This window comes from Brachyhypopomus gauderio, chromosome 10 (assembly GCF_052324685.1).
Source record: "Brachyhypopomus gauderio isolate BG-103 chromosome 10, BGAUD_0.2, whole genome shotgun sequence".
NCBI classification, from domain to species: domain Eukaryota; kingdom Metazoa; phylum Chordata; class Actinopteri; order Gymnotiformes; family Hypopomidae; genus Brachyhypopomus; species Brachyhypopomus gauderio.
The window spans coordinates 6,696,793-6,721,792 of NC_135220.1; the positions used below are offsets into that span (position 1 = coordinate 6,696,793).

At 44.5% G+C, this 25,000-nt stretch overlaps 1 protein-coding gene across 1 annotated transcript in view; it reads left to right on the forward strand.

Moving 5' to 3' along the window:
* Nucleotides 1–25,000, forward strand: part of sh2d3ca (SH2 domain containing 3Ca) — a 62,213-nt gene that overhangs the window by 8,645 nt on the left and 28,568 nt on the right. Inside the window, exons 3-4 of the mRNA XM_077019057.1 lie at nucleotides 1–460; nucleotides 4,384–4,423. The exon at nucleotides 1–460 is cut by the window's left edge and continues 300 nt beyond it. Coding sequence (XP_076875172.1) covers nucleotides 1–460; nucleotides 4,384–4,423 — 500 coding nt within the window. The remainder of the gene's footprint in view (nucleotides 461–4,383; nucleotides 4,424–25,000) is intronic.

Below are 25,000 nucleotides of genomic sequence, written 5' to 3' on the forward strand. Positions count from 1 at the left end.
GTAGCCAGAGTGTGAGGCCCTCAGCGGAACATGTGTGTGAATCCCCGCTGCTGGGCGTGCTCTCAGAGAAGGGCCTCTCCATCCTGGACACATGCGCCCACACCCTCCCTGAGCCTGTGGAAGACGGGGCTGCAGGGGATGAGGTTTTCGCTGAGCAAACTGTGAAACCACGGGAAACGCCTTGGGCCCCAGTGCTCAACACTGTAGTCTCTGATGGTTCTCATCGAGATCCAGGCAATGCAAGCTCAGGAGATACAAATCTACCACTGGCTTCCCACAAAAGCACAGATTTGCAAGATAAACCGGCATTGCCAGTGAAGGGGGACCGTGCCAGGAAGACATCGCAGGAGCTTGGTAGGGATGCAAGTTTCAGTGCTAAAAGAAACAAAACAAAAATAAAAGTAGAGAAAAGGGAAGATAATCTGGTCCCAGGCCCTGCTGAGGTGAAGCACACGGAAAGGTAAGATGCGTTGCGGTTCCCCTGTTCTCCTTTTCACAGGGAGTCTTATTCATTCAGAGAACAGTTGATTCCTCAGAGTGGACTTGAAATGTACAGGCTTCGTTCCTTAAAAGATTTAGCAAAATGTGTGTATTGCCTTATTGGGGAAACATTGAGCAGGACCAGTTCCTAAAATGCTTCAATCCAACTACACATTCAAGTGTGATCCGTAATAGAAGTCCCTTAGCTATTATGAATAATGGAGCCTCAGTTCATAATACAGATACAGCAGTTTAACCCTGAGAGGTGATGTGTCATTTCAAATGTGAAGAACTTAAACACAGGATCAAAAATAAGAAGACACTCTGCAAATAAAGAGAGATTGATGTAGTTTACTAGGCCATTAATAACTATAGTCTTAAAATGAATGCCTGAGAATTCCGAACCCCAGGCCCTGAAGTTCTGTTCTAATGGTTGTATGCCCCCTTGTTGCATTCTGATATAAAAGACTTTTACAGATGTCTTGACTGAAGTCATGCTCTAGGTTTGAGGGCTCCCCTGGAAAGACACATTTTTCTCAGCGATCAGGAGCAGAGCTCTGCATGGTGCTTCAGGAACTGTGGAACTGAATCTAACCTTTTTGGCATCGGATGCTCAGACAGAACAATGCTGTAGAGAGACAGCATCAGGCACATTCCCATTTTTCTCACAGAGGTTCAACAAAGGTCACGTGTGTATCACAAACTTTGGTATGGCTAGACCTTTGTCATGTTCTTCACACCAACCTTTAATTTTCTAGGTTTGTTTTCCATCTGTGTAGCATCCTCTGCTGAAATAATACTAAACAATAATAATAAGTTTAATTCGTGTAGAACAAATTATTCATACTCAATGACAAATTATTCATACTCAAGGTCACCAGAACAAACAGAAATAAGACAACCAGAACATATAGACATAAGACGGCTAAACAGACAGAGGTAGATCAGGTTATTACATCACAGAGTAGAAATATTGAGAGAAATGTTTTAAGTTCAAATTTAAAGCTGGAGAATGACTATATGGAGGGAGTTACAGTAAAGCCTACAAGGAGGCAGTTACACTAATGCCTCTAAGGAGGGAGTTAAACTAATGCCAATTAGGAGGTACTTACAGTAAGGCCTACAAGCAGGGAGTTACAGTAGAGCCTATAAGGGGGGGAGGTACAGTAGTGTCTATAAGGAAGGAGTTACAGTAATGCCTATAAGGAGGGACATACAGTAATGCCTATACAAAGGGAGATACAGTAATGCATTTAAGGAGGGGGTTACAGTAAGGCCTATTAGGAGGGAGTTACAGTAAGGCTTACTAGGAGGAGGTTACAGTATGGTCTGTTAGGAGGGAGTTACAGTATGGCCTATGAGGAGAAGGTTTCAGTAATGCCCATAAAGAGGGAGTTACAATAAGGCCTATAAGCAGGGAGTTACACTAATGCCTATAAGGAGGGAGGTATAATAATGCCTATGAGGAGGGAGGTACAGTAATGCATATAAGGACGGACATACAGTAATGCATTTAAGGAGGGTGTCACAATAAGGCCTATTAGGAGGGAGTTACAGTAAGGCCTCTGAGTAGGGAGTTACAGTAAGGCCTATAAAGAGGACGTTACAGTAAGGCCTATAAAGAGGACGTTACAGTAAGGCCTATAAGGAGGTAGTTACAGTAAGGCCTATTAGGAGGGAGGTATAGTAATGCCTATGAGGAGTGACATACTGTAATGATTATAAGGAGGGAGATACAGTAATTAATTTAAGGTGCGAGTTATAGTAAGGCCTATTAGGAGAGAGTTACAGTAAGGCCTATAAGGAGGGAGTTACACTAAGGCCTATAAGGAGGGAGTTACACTAAGGCCTATAAGGAGTGAGTTACAATATGGTCTATTAGGAGGGAGTTACTATAAAGCCTAGAAGGAGGGTGTTACATTAAGGCATAGAAGGAGGGAGTTACACTAAGGCAGGGGTACTCAACTGGCGGACCACGGTCCAGATCCGGACCCGAACGCAGTCCAAAAAACGGACCAAAAAAAAACCCGAAGCATTTATTTCAGGGCTATTGAAAAAACACTCCGTCACGAGTGATACCCCCCCCCCCCCCCTCAACAACTTACGTTCGCCACCCCGCTCAAGAGTTTACGTTGACCAGCTGTAACGTTTGGGGCTGTAGGAGGCAGACAAATATTTGTGGGAGAAATGGATTTACTGCTCACGTTTTCACGATTGGCATGGACACCTTTGTTTTACATAATAGATGTTACACAGAGGGCACGAGAACAACGTAGCATACTGACGTAAAATCAAATCAAGCCAAACACAGGAAACAAGACTAGTAAATGAAAACCAGATAGAACTAAGAAAACATAACTAATACAAAACATGAAGCAATTTATGAAAGCTACAAAGACTAGACAATGAAAAGACAAATTAACTAAAATTAAAGGACTAAATTTTATTATGTTAAATGCTAAGAGCATAAATACACGTAAACAAAAAAATGATTACATGATTACATCATACTTCAATGACATCAGTTAAGCATGTGGCTCACATGAGGTGAGGTATCACCCCTCACCTCTCCCCTGCAAGGGTCCTCTGGCCAAGGCCTCCTTGTTCCTCCGGTTCGCCAGGCACGCCAGATATACTACCATTCTGACGCCAGACGCACTAATCTACAATGCCTGAGACCTTCAGGACTGTCAGCCTTCAACTCACAAGGAGTACTACTAGAAAGAGTAGAGAGAGAGAGAGAGAGAGAAAGAGAGAGACTACAGTCCTGCAGAGCATACTCTGATCAACGTGTACTAGGCCTGACATATGTTTAATATACCTTAATAAAGTGAATATATGAATACTGATTAATATAATTACACAGAGACCAAATATTAATTTTGCCCCGACATTGGACATGAAGAGACAGACAGACACACACTCAGGGATAACATGGAAACTCCACTCAGATAAGGACTTGAACCCAAGACCCCAGTGCTGAGAGGCTAGCCACACATGCTAGCCACTGTGTTGCCCAAAAGTTGAATAAGTACACAAACTAAATCATGAAAACAAACTAGGAACAGGTGAAAGCAATGAAAAATGAAGGGGATACAGAATCACAAGGGTGTCTACAACAAAAGGACATGGCAAGGTTACATCAAATTGTAATTTCCCCTTGGGGATGAATAAAGACTCTATCTATCTATCTATCTATCTATCTATCTATCTATCTATCTATCTATCTATCTATCTATCTATCTATCTATCTATCTATCTATCTATCTATCTATCTATCTATCTATCTATCTATCTATCTATCTATCTAAGCAAAAGCAAAAGCAAAACTTACAGGCAAAGGCGAAGCTAAAGGGAGCACAATTCAAAACTGACAGGGAGAGGCGGAGCTAAAGGGAGCATGAATCAAAACTGACATGAGGGGCGGGGCTAAAGGGAGAATGATAATGTCACTATGCACTCACTGTGTGTACACTTATGTCACGGTGCACTCACTGTGTATACACAATGATGTCACTACACTCACTGTGTGTGTACACTGATGTCCCTTTCCGTCAATGTGTGTGTACACTAATGCCACTTTACACTCAATGTGTACACTTATGTCACTTTACACTCACTGTGTACACTGATGTCACTTTACACTCACTGTGTGTGTGTGCACTAATATCACTGCACACTCACTGTGAGTGTTCTTCATGTGTTGGGGATAATTACATAGGTCTTCAAAAGACCTTTTATGTATCTGTTTCTCTCTGCCCACCCATCAGATTTACTGCTGTTTCACTGATGTATATTTAAATATAAACAAGTGTGGACAGCTTTGAGTCACTGTGTAACCTATGACAACCGTGCTTTTCTGTGGCTTCTGACACTCTCTGACTTTCTGTTTTTGATCCACAGTCAAATGGGTACAACAGACATTCAAGGGGAGTATGTGGAGGTAAAGACATTCACCTATACTCTTTCTCTCCCTCTCTCTCTCGAATCATGTCAAGATGGCTTTGTTGGCATGAGTGTACAAATATTGCAAAAGCACTGAAAATTTTTACATCCCACATGGAGTTTTTTGCAGCTGCTAAGACCCAATTTCTGAAAGTTTCTGAAACACACAACACACAACACATCTCACACTTTTGGAAAAAGCAAACACTTCAACCAAAACTCTTTCAACTCTTCCCAAAACCACATTTTTGCATGCAAACTCTATACACAAATAACAGACGAATACACTTTCCCATATGATAACTACACTCTGATGTGACAAATAGAAAACAATACTCCCATGTTTTTTTGAGTGTGTAGTCTGCTGTTAAGATCTGTAATAGTACTCACATATTCATGAATATTCACAAATATAGAGGTTATTTCTATATTTGGTTTATTTTGCATGAACACTTCGACAAAACATGCTGTATATAGTGTAAACATATGAATAACAAAAACTACAAAAAAAGAAAAAGAAAAATACAAAATAGGCTTGTAACTCCAGCATACTAAATTAGGGTGCATATAGTCTTACAAGATCTCATCAACATCACAGGCAGTGTCCTCTCTGTTAAGACAGCAGGGGCAGTATCTTGTTGAGTGAGCTATCCATCCATGACATGCTCCCTCATCAATGTCACCTCAAGCTTCCTCCATCGCCTGCTGAATAGATTTGCATCTGTGGGGTTGGCGATCACCTACATGCCAAAAAGAATTCAATAGGAATGGAGAGTATGGTGGGGGTGATGCACAACAAATAGTTGTGTTCAGTGAACCAGTTTTGTACCTGAGCAGCCCGGTGGAAACTTACATTGTCCCAGACGACAAGAAACCCGGACCTTCTAGTTCATCCCCCTAGTGGAGAATGAGTGTGCTGTGCTCTGTATTGAGGAAGGTGATGATGTGTGCAGTGTTGTAGGGACTACAGTAAAAGTGGCATGATGATGAACACCACCATTCTGGAAAATGGCTGCACACATTGTGATGTTGCCACCATGCTGCCAGGCATGACAATAGCATTGTGAATCACACGTGTCCTATGTTGTTCATTGGAGTATTGTATGACAGTATGAAATAGGCATGAAATCAATACTGTGTTGCACAGGACACTGGAATGATGTTTCAGTGAAAGGATAGCAGAGCATATTCATAGTCACTAGCCCAGTACGGATAGGCTCACTGAATGGATGTTCTGATGATGATGCTGTTAATAATGATGTGCTGCTGTAGTTGTCATAAAAAAGTATGCTATTGTTTGCTCTGACCATATTGACGATGGGCTCTTTCTGCTCTGATGTGGATAGCTATCTTCATCCCCCAGCAAGGGGTAGTTCAGTAGTGCAAAAACATGATGTATAGAGGACAGGTCTGTTTATCTGTTCTCATTTTGAAATGTCTGGATGATGCTACAGTGTAGCAGCACAGATTAGGCTGGACCCTTTGCCTCCAGAAAACTCAACGCATGATTGAACACATGGTCACATGACCACATGGTCAACCAGATCGGCTCTGATCTTATCAGTTATGGTTGTTTGTCCTCTTCATCATCTCTATGTAGTATTGGACTCCATTGATGTGTAAACCAAGATTTGCAACTTGTGGCCTCTTTATTAGGCTCTGATGTCTAAAGAGTTGTAAAAATTTGCTAGAAGTGTTTTCACCTGTGATGGCTGGGTTTGGATTTCAGTTGGTGGGTGTAGCAGTTGAATGGCATAGCAGTGTTTTCTAAAAGAAATACATGGTTTTCAGTTTTGAATGTTGTGTTTTATGTAAAGATCATAACAGAAATTGCAAAAAGTATGTTTTAGAATTTGTAAATGAGTGTAAGGCAGAGAACGTGCTTAAGATTTATGGTCTTGAAGTGAACTGTAGTCTTGGTCTCATTTCAGAGTTATGTTCAGGACTGGTTAAATTCATGACTGGCTACATTGTTGATTGGTTAAATTCATGACTAGATACAATGTTGACTGGTTATATTCATGACTGGCTACAGTGTTCACTGGTTATATTCATGACTGGTTACAATATTAACTGGTTATATTCATGACTGCCTACAGTGTTCACTTTATATAGTCATGACTGGCTACAGTGTTCACTGGTTATATTCATGACTGGTTAGTCTGTTCACTGGTTATATTCAGCGCAGTCTAAACCTGCAGGTGTGTGTTGTGTGTGTGTGTGTGTGTGTGTGTGTGTGTGTGTGTGTGTGTGTGTGTGTGTGTGTGATTGTGTGTATGCGTGTGTGCATGTGCAGGTTTCTCTTTTGCTCTTTGTCGTTTTGATTTTTTCACAAAGTACCAAAACATTTTTTATTTACTTTTTTAAATTACACAAAGCATTATTGTAAAACCCTGTACTCATAGTCCAAAAGCACTGTGAACTGTGATCCTGTTGATCTTTCTCATAATGATTAGCTATGGTTTAATAGCTTCTCTGTCTTTAAAGTCAGCTAATTTATTGTGCTAGTTACAGTATTTAACTGATTATCCAGTCTTCAGTTCTGTAATACAGTTTGTTGCCACTAGATGGTGACACTAGCCTTTTGACATCATGATGTTGTGGTGGAGCTCTTGATCTACATGATCCTCAGGGTTCACCAAATACAGTAGTTCTTACCCTGAGTATTCAGGTCCTCCTACACTTTTTCATCAACAGTTCTTTAAATAGCTACTGTGGCTAAACCTTCTAGCTATGCTAAAGGGTGAACAAGTATGCTAATGCAATTTTATTTGGGGTGTGATTGTTTCTAGAAATTCCCATTCATTAGCCAGTTTATCCATTTGGAGAGAAAACAACTTTCCACCCACCCACCCCCCATCTCTCTACACTGCTCATCCATGATGAGGGGAGTAGTTATAGGTGCTGAAGCATAGGATGGTCTCCAGTGTGCAAGCGTCTATGAGGAGCAGGCCAGCTGGCACGTGGTGTGGTCCTGCTGCTTGTGAGTGGAAGAGATGGACTACAGGGGTCTGGTGCTGGAGGGGAGTGTGGACACTAGCCAAGAGACATCCACACACTGGGAGAAGGGAGAGAAGAAATGAAGGAAGAGGAGAGAGGGAGAGAGGGATAGGAAGAGAGGGAGGGAGGGAGAGAAAGAGACAGAGAAGGAGAGAGGGGGAGAGAGGGAGAGATAGAGAGAGGAGGAAAGAGAGGGAATGAGAGGTAGAGGTAGAGAGGGGAAAAAGGGAGAGGGAGAGAGAGTAGATAGAGAGAGATGGAGCTGGGGAGAGGGAGAGAGCAGAAGAGGGCAGGAGAGATGCAGCATAGAGATTAAAAAGTGTGTAGAAATGTAGCTGGAGGAAGTGGAGCTAGAGAAACTGTGTATAGGTGTGAATGTGTATGAATATGTATGATCCAGGACGTGTCAGTATGTGAATATGTATGATCCAGGACGTGTCAATATGTGAATATGTATGATCTAGGATGTGTGAATGTGTGAATATGTATGATCCAGGATGTGTGAATGTGTGTGAATATTTATTATCCAGAACATGTGAAGTTAATGGGTTGAGATAGATTTATGTGCATGTAATTAATGTGTTAATGGAGTACATTCATGACTGTCCACACACACACACACACACACACACACACACACACACACACACACACACACACACACACACACACACACACACACACACACACACACATTCAATGCCTTCTCAGACAGACACACACACACATAAACAATCTGAGCCCACAGACATACACACACACAAATACACTCCAAGCTCACACATACTCACACATACACACACATAAACAAAACACATACACACAATATGAGCTCACACACACACACACACATTAACACTCGCTACACTGCACCACATTGATTAGGCCTCTGAATCGACTGAGCTCTGCTCGCTGACATGATCCTCACAGTGTTGAATTACTGTACCACATCAAACTCATAGACTGGGGAGCAACACACAGACTGCACACTCTGCCAATGAGCCCCCGGCTTGGACTGTGGCCATACTGCAGAAAACTGCATTACCCAGAATTCCAGTGGGGATCAAGGCCAATTAATGTTCATGAGGCAATAAGGACATGAGGCAGCTGGCCTCTGTAGGCAGAATGTGGAAGAGGGGAGCCACCAGCCAGTACGTGGACTGAGTAATTAATGATTAACGTAGAGAGAGAGGGAGAGGGAGGGACAGTAGCAGAAGGGAATGCTAGGACAGAGTCATGAGGGGAGTGGTCTAGGACATAGAGTCATGAGGGGAGTGGTCTAGGACAGAGTCATGAGGGGAGTGGTCTAGGACAGAGTCATGAGGGGAGTGGTCTAGGACATAGAGTCATGAGGGGAGTGGTCTAGGACAGAGTCATGAGGGGAGTGGTCTAGGACATAGAGTCATGAGGGGAGTGGTCTAGAACAGAGTCATGAGGGGAGTGGTCTAGGACAGAGTCATGAGGGGAGTGGTCTAGGACATAGAGTCATGAGGGGAGTGGTCTAGGACAGAGTCATGAGGGGAGTGGTCTAGGACAGAGTCATGAGGGGAGTGGTCTAGGACATAGAGTCATGAGGGGAGTGGTCTAGGACAGAGTTATGAGTGAAGGATAGTGAGGAGAGAGGGAGGAAGAGAGAAGAGCAGATGTAGAAATAAGATGAGGACAGAGGAGAGGGAGAGTGGGAGAAAAGAGATGGTGAGGAGAGAAAAGAGTGAGGAGAGGAGAAAAAAGAAGTTATAAAGCTCTTTAAAATCATGGCGAATGTTTTCTTTCATAGTTGCTAAAAATAATATTTCATATGTGCATGTTTCCAAAAACCATCACCCACCCACACATACACTCACACTCACACTTCCCTTCACTGTCCCCTCTACTGTCCCTTCCACTGTCCCCTCTACCGTCCCTTCACTGTCCCCTCTACCGTCCCTTCCACTGTCCCCTCTACCGTCCCTTCACTGTCCCCTCTACCGTCCCTTCCACTGTCCCCTCTACCGTCCCTTCCACTGTCCCCTCTACCATCCCTTCACTGTCCCCTCTACCGTCCCTTCACTGTCCCCTCTACCGTCCCTTCACTGTCCCCTCTACCGTCCCTTCCACTGTCCCCTCTACCGTCCCTTCACTGTCCCCTCTACCGTCCCTTCCACTGTCCCCTCTACCATCCCTTCACTGTCCCCTCTACCGTCCCTTCACTGTCCCCTCTACCGTCCCTTCCACTGTCCCCTCTACCATCCCTTCCACTGTCCCCTCTACCGTCCCTTCACTGTCCCCTCTACCGTCCCTTCCACTGTCCCCTCTACCGTCCCTTCACTGTCCCCTCTACCGTCCCTTCACTGTCCCCTCTACCGTCCCTTCACTGTCCCCTCTACCGTCCCTTCACTGTCCCCTCTACCGTCCCTTCCACTCTCATTCCCTTCATTTCAGACTAAATATCAGCAAGCCTATTACAGCTCTCTGTGTGTATGTGTGTTACATAAAGTCTCTCTCACACACACACACACACACACACATGACAAAAGTGAGCAATATGCCTGCACCCAGATAGTCATCCTCTTTAAGGATGCTGTTGTCAGGGATGTTAGGTGGTTGCCATGGTGAGGCGTCCCATGTGAGGTCACTGCTCTTCATTCCCAAGGGAGTGAGCCCCACCCGGAGCCCGCGTATATGTGTGTGTGTGTGTGTGTGTGTGTGTGTGTGTGTGTGTGTGTGTGTGTGTGTATGTGTGTGTGTGTGTGTGTGTGTGTGTATGTGTGTGTGTGTGTGTGTGTGTGTGTGTGTGTATGTGTGTGTTTGTGCATGTATGTATGTGTCTGTATATGTGTGTGTGTGTGTGTGTGTGTGTGTGTGGTGTGTGTGTGTGTGTGTGTGTGTGTGTGTGTGTGTGTGTATGTGTGTGTGTGTGCATGTATGTATGTGTCTGTATATGTGTGTGTATGTGTGTGTGCGCATGTACATATGCGTGTATGTATGTGTGCATGCATGTCCACGTATGTGTGCATGTCTGCATGTGTGTCTGCGTGTGTGTGTGTGTGTGCATGTGTGCATGTGTCTGCGTGTGTGTATGGAAGTGGGCTGGACTGTCTGGTCATGGCCTCTTCAGTATGAGAGTAGGCTGCACTGTGTGGGCGTGTCCTGTCCAGTGTGGGAGTGAGCTAGACTGTGTGGGTGTGGCCTCCAGTGTGGGAGTAGGCTGGACTCTCTGGGTGTGGCCTCTTCAGTGTGGGAGTGTGCTGCACTGTGTGGGCGTGGCCTCTTCAGTGTGGGAGTAGGTACAAAAGATTTTCTCTCCCCTTGCTTGCACCCGCCCCTCTTTGCTTCCTTTCAAAGAGGAATAAAAGAGAGAAACTCCTTTGAGAAGGTACTGAATGTATCGGGCATGTATTCATCCCACTCCAGTCCCTTTCCCTCTCTCCCACTGCCTATCTCTCTCCCTCTTTCTCTTTACCCCCTCTCCCTTTCTCTCTCTCTCTCTCTCTCTCTCTCTCTCTCTAGCTCCCTCTTCCTCTATATCCTCTCTGTTTCTTTCCCTCTTTCTCTCTCTGTTCTTCTCTCTCTCCCTCCCCCTCCTTCTGTCTATCTCTCTCTCTCTCTCTCTCTCTCTCTCTCTCTCTCTCCCTGAGTATTGTTTGAAACCTTGGAGGAGGGACTGGGTGGAGTCTCACTGCCTGCATGCATCTCACTCTCCCTCCCTCTCTCCCTCCCCCTCCCCCTCTCTCTCCCTCCCTCTCTCCCTCCCCCTCCCTCTCTTTTCATCCACGAGCGATGAGGTAATCCCCCTGCCAGCTCTGCGAATCACAGTACACAGCAGAGTGAGAAGCTGAGAGAGAGAGAGAGAGAGAGAGAGAGAACAAGAGAACAAGGAAAAGAGACAGATAGAGAGAGAGCAAGGGAGAGCAGAGAAAGCGTGAGAGAGAGAGGGACAGGAAGAGGGAGAGAGAGAGAAGGAGAGAAAGAGAGACAGGGAGAGCCGTTGAGATGACACTAGCAGTAGCAGAACAGCGTTGATCACTAACAGCACCAGTAGCAATATTTGCCGGCTCAGTACTCACACACGCGCGGGCGTGTGTGTGTGTATGCGAGTGAGGAGGGGCATGACCTGGGGCTTCTAGCACACTAGAAGAGAGGAGTGGAGAAGAGGAGAGGAGAAAGAGAGGAGTGGAGAAGAGGAGAGGAAGAGAGGAGAGGAAGAGGACAGGAAGGATGACGGAAAGATGCAGTCTGTGGAGCGCACTGTCAGCGGCAGCCTGCTGCTTCTACAGGGGATCCTTTATGCAGGTGAAGGTGTGTGTGTGTGCAAGTGTGTGCGTCATGGGATGTAAGGGTGTATGGACAGGAGATGTGTTTGAGGGCAGGCGACATTACGTCATGCATCTACTAATTATGTTTGTTGCAACATGACAGTCTTGGTGTTGGGCTGCAAAAACTGTGAGGATCTGTGTGTGTGTGTGTGTGTGTGTTATGGATGTGTGTAGATATTAGTGTGATCTATGGAAGAGCATGATTTCAGGTACCAGAACCAGAATACATTCAGCTTTTGACAGTGCAGTAGGCATGCATCTGTGTAATTTATATAGTTATGTGTGTGGTTGTGTATATGTGTGTACTTATGTGTGCATGTTGTCTCTGTGTACGTGTGTGTGTGTGTGTGTGTGTGTGTGTGTGTGTGTGTGTGTGTGTGTGTGAGTGTGTGATGTTGTTGTGTCTGTCTTGGCCTACAGATTTACACAATTCTTCACGTGCATTTGTGTGTTTGAATCTAAGTGAGTGTATGTGCATGCATGTGTGCAGTCCAGGTTGATGAGCTGGTGGGATGTGTCTTGGCTCTGTGGTCTTGTAGCGGGATGTATCGGGCTCGGGGCAGGAGCTGTCCGAATGGGTGCTTGTGCTTTTAATATCCAGAGAGAGCAGATTGGGTTTCTCCACTCCTGTCTCCGGGTCCTGTGCTCAGTCTCGGGCAGATATACGACCCTGTCTGCATACACTCTGTCCAGCAGTGTGGTGGAGACTGGGTGGTGTCTTTTTGTCATCAATATTAAGGGTTTTGCTATGATGGCGACAAGAACAACAGGGATAATTTGGTTTTGCAATGATATAAATATTAGAGTTACAAAAATATCTCTCAATATCTCTATTTCTCTCTCATTATTTGTCTTTCTCTTTCTCTGTATTTATAACTCTCCCTCTTTCTTTCTCTATATATGTGTCTTTCTCCTTTTCACTCATCATTTATTTTAGCAAAAGCAGTCAGTTAAAAGTGCAATACAAGTGCAGTGCACTGCTTCATCTCATGGAGAAACCAGTATAATTTCTTTGCCAAAATGATTCAGTGTGTGTCAACATTTGGGGCGCAGCCGCTGGCCAGGATCTGAGTTGTGGCCCACCATAAAACACCATGAAGTCGGCAGTGTTTAGCAGTCTTCAGTATTCAGCAGTCTTCAGTGTTCATGAGTTTCCAGATGGCCAGGTCCTGAGCTGTGGCCTGCAGTGAAGCACCATGAAGTCTTCAGTGTTCAGCAGTCTCCAGTGTTCAGTAGTCTTTAGTGTTCGACAGTTTCCAGTTGGCCTGGACCTGAGCTGGCCCACCATTAAGCAGTCTCTATTGTTCAGCAGTTTTTCAGTGTTCAGCATACGTCAATGTTCAGCAGCCTTTAGTTTTTAGCAGTCTTTAATGTTCAGCACTCTTCACTGGTCTTTCATTCATCATCTTCAGATGGCTTGTCCTCTCAGGGTCCACATGCTAGCCAACTTGCGCTTCTTCCTTTCCATAGTATGTCCACAAAAATTCAGTTGCTAAGAATCATGTTGCTTTAATGGGAAATTATTAGGCTGACCTATGACCTCTCCCCAAACGGATTGACTGCCAGTTACGAAACAATAACTCGGTGACATACACACACACAGCACCCACTAAGAGCGGAGAGTCACTGAATACAATAGAGGCAGTGTGCCACGCGAGGCGGTGTGTAATGATGGATGTTCATGTGTGGTGATTTGCCTGTGTGGATCTGGCCACCTGAGCTCTGGTACTACTGTGGACGTGGCTCAGCTGGGGTTTGCTAATGGGGCTTGAACTGATGTTCACAGTGAGGTCTGTGCTGGAGATGCCTTGTCTTTATGAACACAGTCCTGGACTGGCTGGGTGGGTGGTGAATTTCTGTCATTGATCCGGACACTGTGACAGGTTTGGATACACTAGTGTAAACGAGAGCTGCCATCTCTGGTCGATAACCCTCCAGAATGTTCTGCGAGCACAAAATGGACTACTCTTAAAAAGCACCAGTTTGATTATATTATATAAGTATGATGTAAATACATTTTTGCCACATGTCCTTAAAGGTTAAGAAACTACAAAAAATGTAAAGAAATAAATAAAAGAAGATAATCACACTAAGTAATTCTCAGGATCTGTGAATGTATCTAAGGTTCCAAAAAGTGAATCTTGTCTACAGAGCCAAAGACACTACTGTATTGGCACCTGGTGATAATCTCCCGTCTGCTCACTGTTCACACTCGAACACACCAGACCACAGCTCACAAGAGCCCTGTGTTCGTTCTGTACCTGTGTAAAACCAACCTGCTTCCTGAATGTCTGGGCTTCTTGTAACAAGTAGACTGATTTCTGATTGACTCTCACCTCGTTTTCAGCTCCTTCCTTCCATAAAATTGCACCCGGTAACATGAAGGTAATGACAAATGTTACAGCTGTTCTCCAGATAGTTAGTGTGACAAAAGTAGTTTAAGCCTAGCAAAATATAATATTAGAGAGCACAGTGCCTCAGGAGATAAAACTGCAGTGCAACAAACAACATATGCAATTTATATCTATATTGTTCTGTTTCAAGTCAGATTTAGACTAAACAGCCAATCAGAAAAAACTCCCACATGACCAACCACCCATGCCAAGTCTACCTGAGCAGCCAGTCAAAACAGTGCTGATAAGGACCTGGAGCAGGAACACACCACATGGGATAACAGCCACACAGCGACTTTGTTTTTGCCCCTAATGCCCCAGTCTGCTCCTCTGTGTTTGCACTGTGATGCTTTTGGCCTGTTTATTGCCCCTGCTCCTTGCCTGGTGTCGTGCTGCCCGGAACCCCTGCCACCCATTGCCACCCACTGCCATCTGCCACACCCCTCGAAGCTTCACCCATCTGGACCACGTCTCACTCGTCTGTACCACACCCTCTCCCATCTGCATCATGCCCTCTCTCATCTGGACCACACCCTTACCCATTTGGACCACACCCTCACCCGTCTGGACCACACCCTGTCCTGTCTGGACCATGTCCTCTGTCGTTGGGATGACGCCCTCTCTCATCTGGGCAGTAGACCCCCACTGGACACAGGCATGGCATAGTGCTTTTCTGAGGCAGTTATGACTCTGGACTCTGGTTTCTGGACTCGCGGGACTCCCTGTGCAGAACACTAGAGAGTCTGAACAGTAACAAGAATCTGATCCAAATATTTACCTTTTTTTTGCTTCCTTTCTCTCTCCCCCTGCCTCTCTCTCTTCCTCTCTCTCTCTCTCTCTCTCTCTCTCTCAGGTATAAAATTTTTCAGATGTTCATGGTTATAATCTCCTAAATCTTATGTGCTTTCAATACTTTTCACACATCTTTCTCTCTCTTTCTCTCTCTCTTCTTTCTCTCCTCTTTAAATCCTCTTTGGGGCTGCTGACATGTCCCCCTGGGGCTCTGCCGGCTAAGCAGCTGTTAGCAGAAAACGTCATGAGTAAATCCGTCTGTTACTGAGCGAGCAAGGGAGATGAAGTGTGTGAGTAAGGGAGAGAGGTTCACCTAATTACACAGAGCTGTTTTCTTTCCTAATGAGCGCCACACTGTTCCCCGGGTGCTCCAGCCCCGCCCCTCGCTGGCCTGCAACTCCCTCCATGCTGGTTATTCCCTGCCGGGTTGTGGGCGAGGTTGATTTGTCGCATTAAGCCCACAACCCCTTAGCTGGATTAGCATTTGGTTGCTTCGCTTCTTCCACTTGAGCTAATTATGTTTGTTCTCCTCAGAAAGAGCATTCAGGAGGACTGGGGAGACTTTGAGGGATGTTTTTAGTGTTACAGAAGGTAACAAAGTCTTCTTTAAAGCTGTGGAAAAGAACCAGCAGAGGTGTCTCATGGTTGTTGTAATAGACAAAATACATTTAATTTGATTCAGATTTTTAACCCATCTTTAATTGTAATTTTTACCCATCTTTAATCTTTAATTAAAGTATAGCTGTATGTGTTTAACAAGGGGTCAGGGGTCAATGGAGTCATGGGGTCATGAGAAATCAGTGCCATGTTCAGTACATGAGTGCTGGGATGAACTAGCGTTAGTCTGGGACTGGGTTAAGATTAGTCTAGGACTTCTGTGTCTGTGACTGCTGACCTGCCTGGGTGTATTAGGGAAATCTTTGTGAGCAGAGATCAGATTTAGATCAGACTCTGCACACCCATTTCAGACCCTGTTTGAGCCTTTTAAGATGACCAGCAGGGCAAGACAGACATAGAAGGGGATCAGACACAGAGCATGATCAGACAGAGATAGCGATCTGAGAGAGTGTGTGTGAAAAATCTAACTGAGAGAGTGATTAGATGTGGAGCTTGAGAGATCAGACAGAGCAGAAGGAATCAGAGGTGATGTGGGCGGGGCCGAGAGAGGTGATGTGGGTGGGGAAGGGGGAGGTGATGTGGGCGGGGCAGGGGGAGATGATGTGGGCGGGGCAGATGGATATAGTGTGTGGAGACTGCACACAGACATGCTCTGCCTCCCTCGAGGTGTTGTCATGTGTTGGACTTCTCTCCTCTCACATGACTGTAACAACCATAAGGTTCAGGCTAAGTCAATAATATCATCTTATATAGATTTATGTGGGCTGTGTATGTAAGCACACGTGTGTGTGTTTCATATTTTATTAAATGTTGGGGGTCTCTTTGAGACTGAATCACTACTGAATCACTACTGAAACACTACACACACAACCACTGCCGTAGTCTCCTTTAATATGGCTATAGTTTCATACATAGTTTCATACCATGTGGAATAACCAAGTGCACACAACGGATCAAGAATGGAATAAAAATGGTAATTAGAGGATGAAGCGATTTCCAGTGAAACACGCTGCTCCGAATTTGAAACAATTACGGCACTGCAGAGAGATGCGCGGAATAATTACAGTGACGACTTCGTTTCGGGCTGCTTCTCGTGGGGGTTAAGAGATTCCACACGATTTGAGCCCTCCTGTTGAAAGGGGCCTAGACTGGCTAATCTTCGCTCTCACTGACGCTTGTGCAGAAGAAGGCGCTGAGTCTTGTTTGGAGCGTGTAATCTTTCGTTTGCATTGTGTGGTAAATTGAATTAGCCCATATCCTGGGGGTGGGGGGGTGGGGGGGGGGGGGGGGGTGAAAGCAGCATCCTCTGTGTGTGTGGATGGGTGTGTGTGTGTATGTGTGTGTGTGTTACAGTGAGGGAGTGGTCGACACAGGGCCTCAGAGAAGACAAGGAAAGGGGGCTTGTGATAATGTGTGTGTGATGAAAAGTGTGAGTGTATGTGTGTGCATGTACACATGGGTGGATGGGTGTGTTTGTGGTGTGTGTGGGTGGGTGAATGGGTGTGTGTGTGTGTGTGTGTGTGTGTGTGTGTGTGTGTGTGTGTGTGTGTGTGCACGCACGTGTGTGTGTGTGTGGGTGGGTGGGTGTGTATTTGTCCTTTGAGATGCTAGAGGGAAACACATCCAGATGACTCCATAGCAACAGAAAACAACAATGACATCATATGGAGGACAAGGAAAGGAGAAACATAAAGTAAGAGAGGGAGAGTGAGTGTTATTGGCTGATATCTGTGTATTTTAACAAGATTAATGCTTCTACACACACTCACACTCTGAGGGTGGTTATCAGTGTGTGTGTGTATGTGTGTGTGTGTGTGTGTGTGTGTGTGTGTGTGTGTGTGTGTGTGTGTGTGTGTGTGTGTGTGTGTGTGTGTGTGTGTGTGAGAGAGGGTGTGTGTGTGTGAGGGTGTGTAAGTATGTGTGTGCATGTGAGGGTGTGTGTGTGTGAGTGTGTGTGTGTGTGTGTGTGTGTGTGTGTGTGTGTGTGTGTGTGTGAGGGTGTGTTGTGAGGGTGTGTGTGAGTGTTTGAGGGTGTGTTGTTCATGTTTGAGGATGTGTGTGAGGGTGTGTGTGTGTGTGTGTGAGGGTGTGTTGTTCATGTTTGAGGGTGTGTGTGTGTGTGTGTGTGGGTGTGAATGTGTTCTCCTGCCCCCCTTACTCAGCTCTTTAACCCCCTCCAGGGAGTGCCTCATGTGCACATTACCATGGCGACAGCCTCATGCTCCAGGACAACACTGTCTCCCCACCTCTATTAGGAACACAGTGATTAGCCTGCTCAATTCAGTGTGTGTGTGTGTGTGTGTGTGTGTGTGTGTGTGTGTGTGATTATTCATTAATCTTTGATTTGTGTTGTGTTGGAGCAGAGAATATACCTCTAATACCTCTGACCTATCCCTGTGCTGGGAGGCTGTACAATAGGCCTTACAGGCTGTCCTTCAAACATTGGCCCCACCCCTGGCAGCTCAGGGCTCATCTGTGCATGAATGAAAGTGAGAACTCAGCACTCCCTCACTGTATCCCCCAATGGCCAATGGCATGCTTAGCTTTGCGGAGGGCTCCGGAAGGGATTACATCATCTTCAGCCAATAGCAGCGTGGTTGCGAGGATACTGCTGCAGTCTCGACAATGCAGAGAGAAACAGCAAGAGAAAGGCAGGAAGAGAGGGAGGGGAAAGAGAGAGAGATGGAGAGAGGGATGAGAGGGAGGGGAAATAGAGATGGAGAGAGATAAGAGGGGGGGAAGAGAGAGAACAGGAGAGAGACGAGAGAGGGAGGGAAAGAGAGAGAACAGGAGAGAGATGAGAGAGGGAGGGGAAGACAGAGATGGAGAGAGATGAGAGAGAGAGGGGAAGACAGAGATGGAGAGAGATGAGAGAGGGAGAGGGGAAAAGATACAGGAAGAGATGGAGAGGGAGGGGAAAAGAGAGATGTGAGGAAGGGGGATGGAGATAGAGGCTGTGCTGTAAGGATGAGAGAGTGTGAGCTGCTGTCTGTAAGTGTAAACAACAGACTGGTCAGTGACCTGACCAGTTCACCAGCTTCAGAAGAGATAAGACCAGGTGTGTGTGTGGCACAAGTGTGTGTGCAAGATAGCAGTCCTGTCTGACTTACAAGTGTGAGTGCACTGGGAGTGGGGTGTGCGTGTGTACGCGGAGTGAGGGACAGTGAGTAACACACGCACAAACACACACATACACACACAAACGCACACACACACACCCTGCTTGTAAACACTTTGATTTATGTTGATCTATTTATTTCTTCTCCTCTACTTTTGTTATTTATTTGCTTTCCTTTCTTTTCACTTCTTCAACTTTAAATTCATGTTCAAGTTCATTACAGTTAGAATTGTTCATATTTTTCAACGATTTATTCATGTTGAATGATAACACTGCTTTGGCAATACTGTAACTGAATATGATCATGCCAATAAAGCTTATTGAATTGAATTGAAATTGAATTGAGTGGTGTGTGTGTACTGAGAATGAGGTGTGTGTGTACATGCACCACTAGGGGTGATGGTGAACAGGCCCTATGAGTGTGCCCCTCACCAATTCCCTCCACACCGTTCTGTGTGTGTCACGAACGTCTGGGTTACGAACGTCTGGGTCATGAGCACTGGGCAGTTGAGAATCTTTTAACTTAAATATAGAATAAGTTCATTCAGACATATCAGGTCAGACTGAATCCTAAGTCCATGTTCTGTTAAATTTTTATACAGATAATTTTATTGGTCAGATCTTTGGCCTGGTATCTTTCGCCTGGTATCATTAGCCTGGTCTCCCTCTCACAGCCCTGAGAGCTTTATTGGCTTAAGTGTCTACTTTGTGTTAACCGGTATGTTTTCCAGACCGGGAGGTCGTGTCAGTGCCATGTGTTGACGAGTCATCTGTGTGTGCTGCTGGGTTCCTCTGCTGGCTGCATCCCTGATGTGGGCATTGTGGGATTTGCTGTTTGGCTGAGGGTGTAAAAGCCACTGGCTTCCTCTCACCTGGCCTTCACACTTGATACATGCACTGTTCACACACCACACACACACACACACACACACACACACACACACACACACACACACACACACACACACACACACACACCACACACACACACACACCACACACACACACACACACACACACACACACACACACACACACACCACACACACACACACACACACACACACACCACACACACACACACACACACACACACACACCACACACACACACACACACACACACACACACCACACACACACACACACACACACACACACACACACACACCACACACACACACACACACACACACACACACACACCACACACACACACACACACACACACACACACCACACACACACACACACACACACACAACACACACACACACACACACACACACACACACCACACACACACACCACACACACACACACACCACACACACACACACACACACACACACACACACACACACACACACACACACACACACACTACATCCTGTAGGCTGCTGATGTGGCTGCCCGACCCACAGTTCTGCGGGGCTTTGACCCTATGACCTTCTCCAGCCTGAGGGTGGCTCTTAATTGTTGCTGGGGGGAGGAGGGTGGCCATCATATGAGTATAGCTGCAGTGTGAGAGTGGTGGGTAGAAACATGGTGGATAGTCACTTCCTGCCAGTGACACGTGTGGCCCTCTTCCAAGCCAGGCTGTGACGGGTAAACTCCATGACACTCATACTGATGTATGACTGTGGCTCCTTCACATGTTCCTCTCATCACTTGTTAATTTATTCATAACATTTATGAATTGTAAGATAAATAAGGACGTTGAATTGTTGAATCCAGCTGTCACTCATAGAAATACAAAGCGCCAGTCTAGTGGCTGCATGGGTGGTGTTAACTGGGTGGTGTTAACTGTGATTGTGGTAGGTGAAGTGTTTGTGTAGTGTGATGTATCAGCTACAGTAGGGTGGAGCTGCACCGGTCTTCCTGTCCAACCGGCCCCTCTGTTGGACACCATATGTTCCAAAGCCTCAGAAATACTGTTCTGTGCCTGCTGCTCTCCCTCTCTCTCTCCCCTCTCTCTTCCCCCCCTCTCTTTCCCCCCCCTGTCTCCCCACTCTCTTTCTTTCTTTCTCTACCTGAAATTGTCCCCTGGATCAATAAAGTCTATCTATCTATCTATCTATCTATCTATCTATCTATCTATCTATCTATCTATCTATCTATCTATCTATCTAAATTTACATTTACAATTACAATTACATTTACGGCATTTAGCAGATGCTCTTATCCAGAGCGACTTACAAAGTGCTTTGCTTCTGATCACAGAATTCATCCTAGGTAATAGTACAGATAGGCCAGAATTCAAGAAACCCTTGAGTCAGACTACTACTAAACTACAGGAGTCAGTGTCATTACCTAGTATTTTGCAAGTTAAACGTTTACCAAGAAGCACAATTTACCATAGACAGACATACAATTTAAGAACAACGGCAAGTGCTATCTGCTGAGTTAGTGCTCTTTTAAGAACTCAACAATAGGTGAGTCTATCTGTCTGTCTGTCTGTCGATCTTTTTCACTCTTTCTCTCTCCCTCCCTCCTTCCCCCCCAATATTGTCTCACCTGCCTCTATCACTCCCTCTTTCCAAAATCAAACCATATGTGTTTTATTGCCATGACTGGGTAAAGCTTATAGTGACTCTTGTTGTGCTGATAGGGTTGGTCTTTGTTTTTGTTTACATTTTGATGAGTAATTTGTAATTTGCTCATTTGTATTCATGATTAAGTGATTCACAACATTTTATTTTGTTCTGATGTGCAGTTTCATTTTTCCAGTACACATGCAATTTGCTGTGCTGTTCCATTAAGTTTCCTTCAGTGTGGAGGGTGGAGATAGTTATTCTCATTGTGGAAAGTGGAGATGGTTCTTCTCATTTGGGAGGGTGGAGATCGTTCTTCTCATTGTGGAGGGTGGAGATGGTTATTCTCAGTGTGGAGGGTGGAGATCGTTCTTCTCAGTGTGGAGGGTGGAGATGGTTATTCGCTACGTTCTTCATGGCTGTTGTGTTGCGTGTGTTTTGGGTTTCAAAAAATTGCAGATAAAAATTTTTGGCTGAAAGGAGTCTGGGTCTAATTGTTTGAGGTGGTACCAGATTTTGCAGCATTTTTCTCAATATCCGCAATGAGTGGAAAATCTGTCTAGTTCAGTTCTGCAGGCCAGATAGGACACATTCCTGTTTACCTGCAGGATGGGTTTGCAGAATTCAAGATGCAGTAATTCTGTGGGTGGGTGTTCTAAATTTTATACCAAATCTTGTCTATAGTCTCCACATGTTTCTAGTAGATTCTTTTAAGTGCTTCTTCTGTTGGTGCTAGTACAGTATTGCTAAATCATCTGTATATATTAGACATCTGTATCAACTGTATACATTTTATTTCTTACCTTCTGAAATTGGTACAGGAATAGATTAATTATGCAAATTTGTGGCTAATTTGTTTATATACGTATATATATTAAATAATATTGGACTTTATTTATAGTTTGTCAGTGTACATTGTGTGTTAGGGCTGGTGTGTTAGGAGTTAGAGTGAGGGCAGAGGGCAGTGACTGACAGAGAGCATTGTTGGCAAGGCAAGTTTATTTATATATTTATTTACATATTTTATTCATATATTTATATATTCATACACAAGAAAAGAAGAAGCTCATTATGACCTGAGGTCTATCACTTTGGGAAGGTCATCAAAATTAAAAACAAGATTTTAAAGGAATTAAAATAGACACCTAAATGAATAAAAAAATTAATTGGGGGAGGTGCTTAAGGTTATCATGCTTTGTTCACCTTCAAAGTTCTCTTCATTATTTTATTCTGATTTATATCTTGAGTGATGTCTTTTCTCATTCTGTAGAGTTCTTCACATATATTCTATGGACTTGGCAAAGATTCTCATTCCTCTCTTTGTTAAGTGTACCTGATCATAGATGTACAGATGATGTGCTAAGTGCACATTAGGTAGAGTAGAGATTTACTTTAGGTAAAAATTTAGGTGTTCCACCTCTAAATTGATGCCATCAAAGTTCTTTAGGGACAAATTCTCCAAGGGCAGCAGTGTATATAAGGTCAATTTGTCAGTAGCTTTCAGGAAGTCTTCAGGCCACACCTGGTAATTCATGCCAAAGTCATTTGTCCCAGTGTGTACAAACATGTAAGGTATGATGTATCTTGAAGCCTGTTAAAATTTGCCATTTGTTGAAATTTGAGTGGAGACACTATCTCTCTAAACACTGAGAGCATTACTGTTTTTTTACAAGCCTCCCTTGTATTTTTGAGAGGCAATATCTGCATCTGCAGAATGCCTGCTTCTGTTTTGAGCTCAATTGCAAGGTCATGTATTTGGCAGATTTGGTACTTGTAATATCTCTGTATTGTCTCTGTATTGTCTCCTTTGGCTATAATCTGAAGAGTTGTTTCTATTACCTGTAATCTCAAGAGTTGTCTTTCTCACCCATAATCTGAAGAGTTGTCTCTTGCACCTGTAATCTGTCTTCCTATGCAAATGCCCTTCTTCACATTTTTGTAAGTTTGGCATATGGTTTTGTGGTGTAGTCTACACACTGAACCTCAGGCCACTCCGAACTGACCAGAACGTCATGGCCTGGTCAGCTGTGGTGCAGATTGGCAGAGACCAGCATGGGAGGTCAGGGACACACTGAGTCTCATCTCTGACAATTCACTGAAATAATCTTGATAAGTCATATATTAGAAAATATACAATATAAATTGTAACATTGTCATTAGACAAATAACAACAATAAGAAGAAGTCCAATATTAAGCCTTTAACGAGTTAGAAACATTCATGGCACTGATACATCCTGTTCTGGGTCTAAAACAAAACCCGGAGACAAAGAAGCATTGGAACAATACACAGAGAACCAGTATAGTTCACACAGAGAACCAGTATAGTTCACACAGAGAACCAGCATAGTTCACACAGAGAACCAGTATAGTTCACACAGAGAACCAGTATAGTTCACACAGAGAACCAGTATAGTTCACACAGAGAACCAGTATAGTTCACACAGAGAACCAGCATAGTTCACACAGAGAACCAGTATAGTTCACACAGAGAACCAGTATAGTTCACACAGAGAACCAGTATAGTTCACACAGAGAACCAGTATAGTTCACACAGAGAACCAGCATAGTTCACACAGAGAACCAGTATAGTTCACACAGAGAACCAGTATAGTTCACACAGAGAACCAGTATAGTTCACACAGAGAACCAGTATAGTTCACACAGAGAACCAGTATAGTTCACACAGAGAACCAGTATAGTTCACACAGAGAACCAGCATAGTTCACACAGAGAACCAGTATAGTTCACACAGAGAACCAGTATAGTTCACACAGAGAACCAGTATAGTTCACACAGAGAACCAGTATAGTTCACACAGAGAACCAGCATAGTTCACACAGAGAACCAGTATAGTTCACACAGAGAACCAGTATAGTTCACACAGAGAACCAGCATAGTTCACACAGAGAACCAGTATAGTTCACACAGAGAACCAGTATAGTTCACACAGAGAACCAGTATAGTTCACACAGAGAACCAGTATAGTTCACACAGAGAACCAGCATAGTTCACACAGAGAACCAGTATAGTTCACACAGAGAACCAGCATAGTTCACACAGAGAACCAGTATAGTTCACACAGAGAACCAGTATAGTTCACACAGAGAACCAGCATAGTTCACACAGAGAACCAGTATAGTTCACACAGAGAACCAGTATAGTTCACACAGAGAACCAGTATAGTTCACACAGAGAACCAGCATAGTTCACACAGAGAACCAGTATAGTTCACACAGAGAACCAGTATAGTTCACACAGAGAACCAGTATAGTTCACACAGAGAACCAGTATAGTTCACACAGAGAACCAGCATAGTTCACACAGAGAATGAGCATAGTTCACACAGAGAACCAGCATAGTTCACACAGAGAACCAGTATAGTTCACACAGAGAACCAGTATAGTTCACACAGAGAACCAGTATAGTTCACACAGAGAACCAGCATAGTTCACACAGAGAACCAGTATAGTTCACACAGAGAACCAGCATAGTTCACACAGAGAACCAGCATAGTTCACACAGAGAATGAGCATAGTTCACACAGAGAACGAGCATAGTTCACACAGAGAACCAGTATAGTTCACACAGAGAACCAGTATAGTTCACACAGAGAACCAGCATAGTTCACACAGAGAACCAGTATAGTTCACACAGAGAACCAGCATAGTTTACACAGAGCCAACACAGTTCATCAACTTGTCAGGCAGACTTACACCAGGAAGAACGTTCATTTATACAATACAACTATCATATCTCTGATCTCTTACTGTCTCTCCCTTCTCTCAAACTTCTTTCCCTCTCTCCATCTCTCCCTCTCTATTTCCC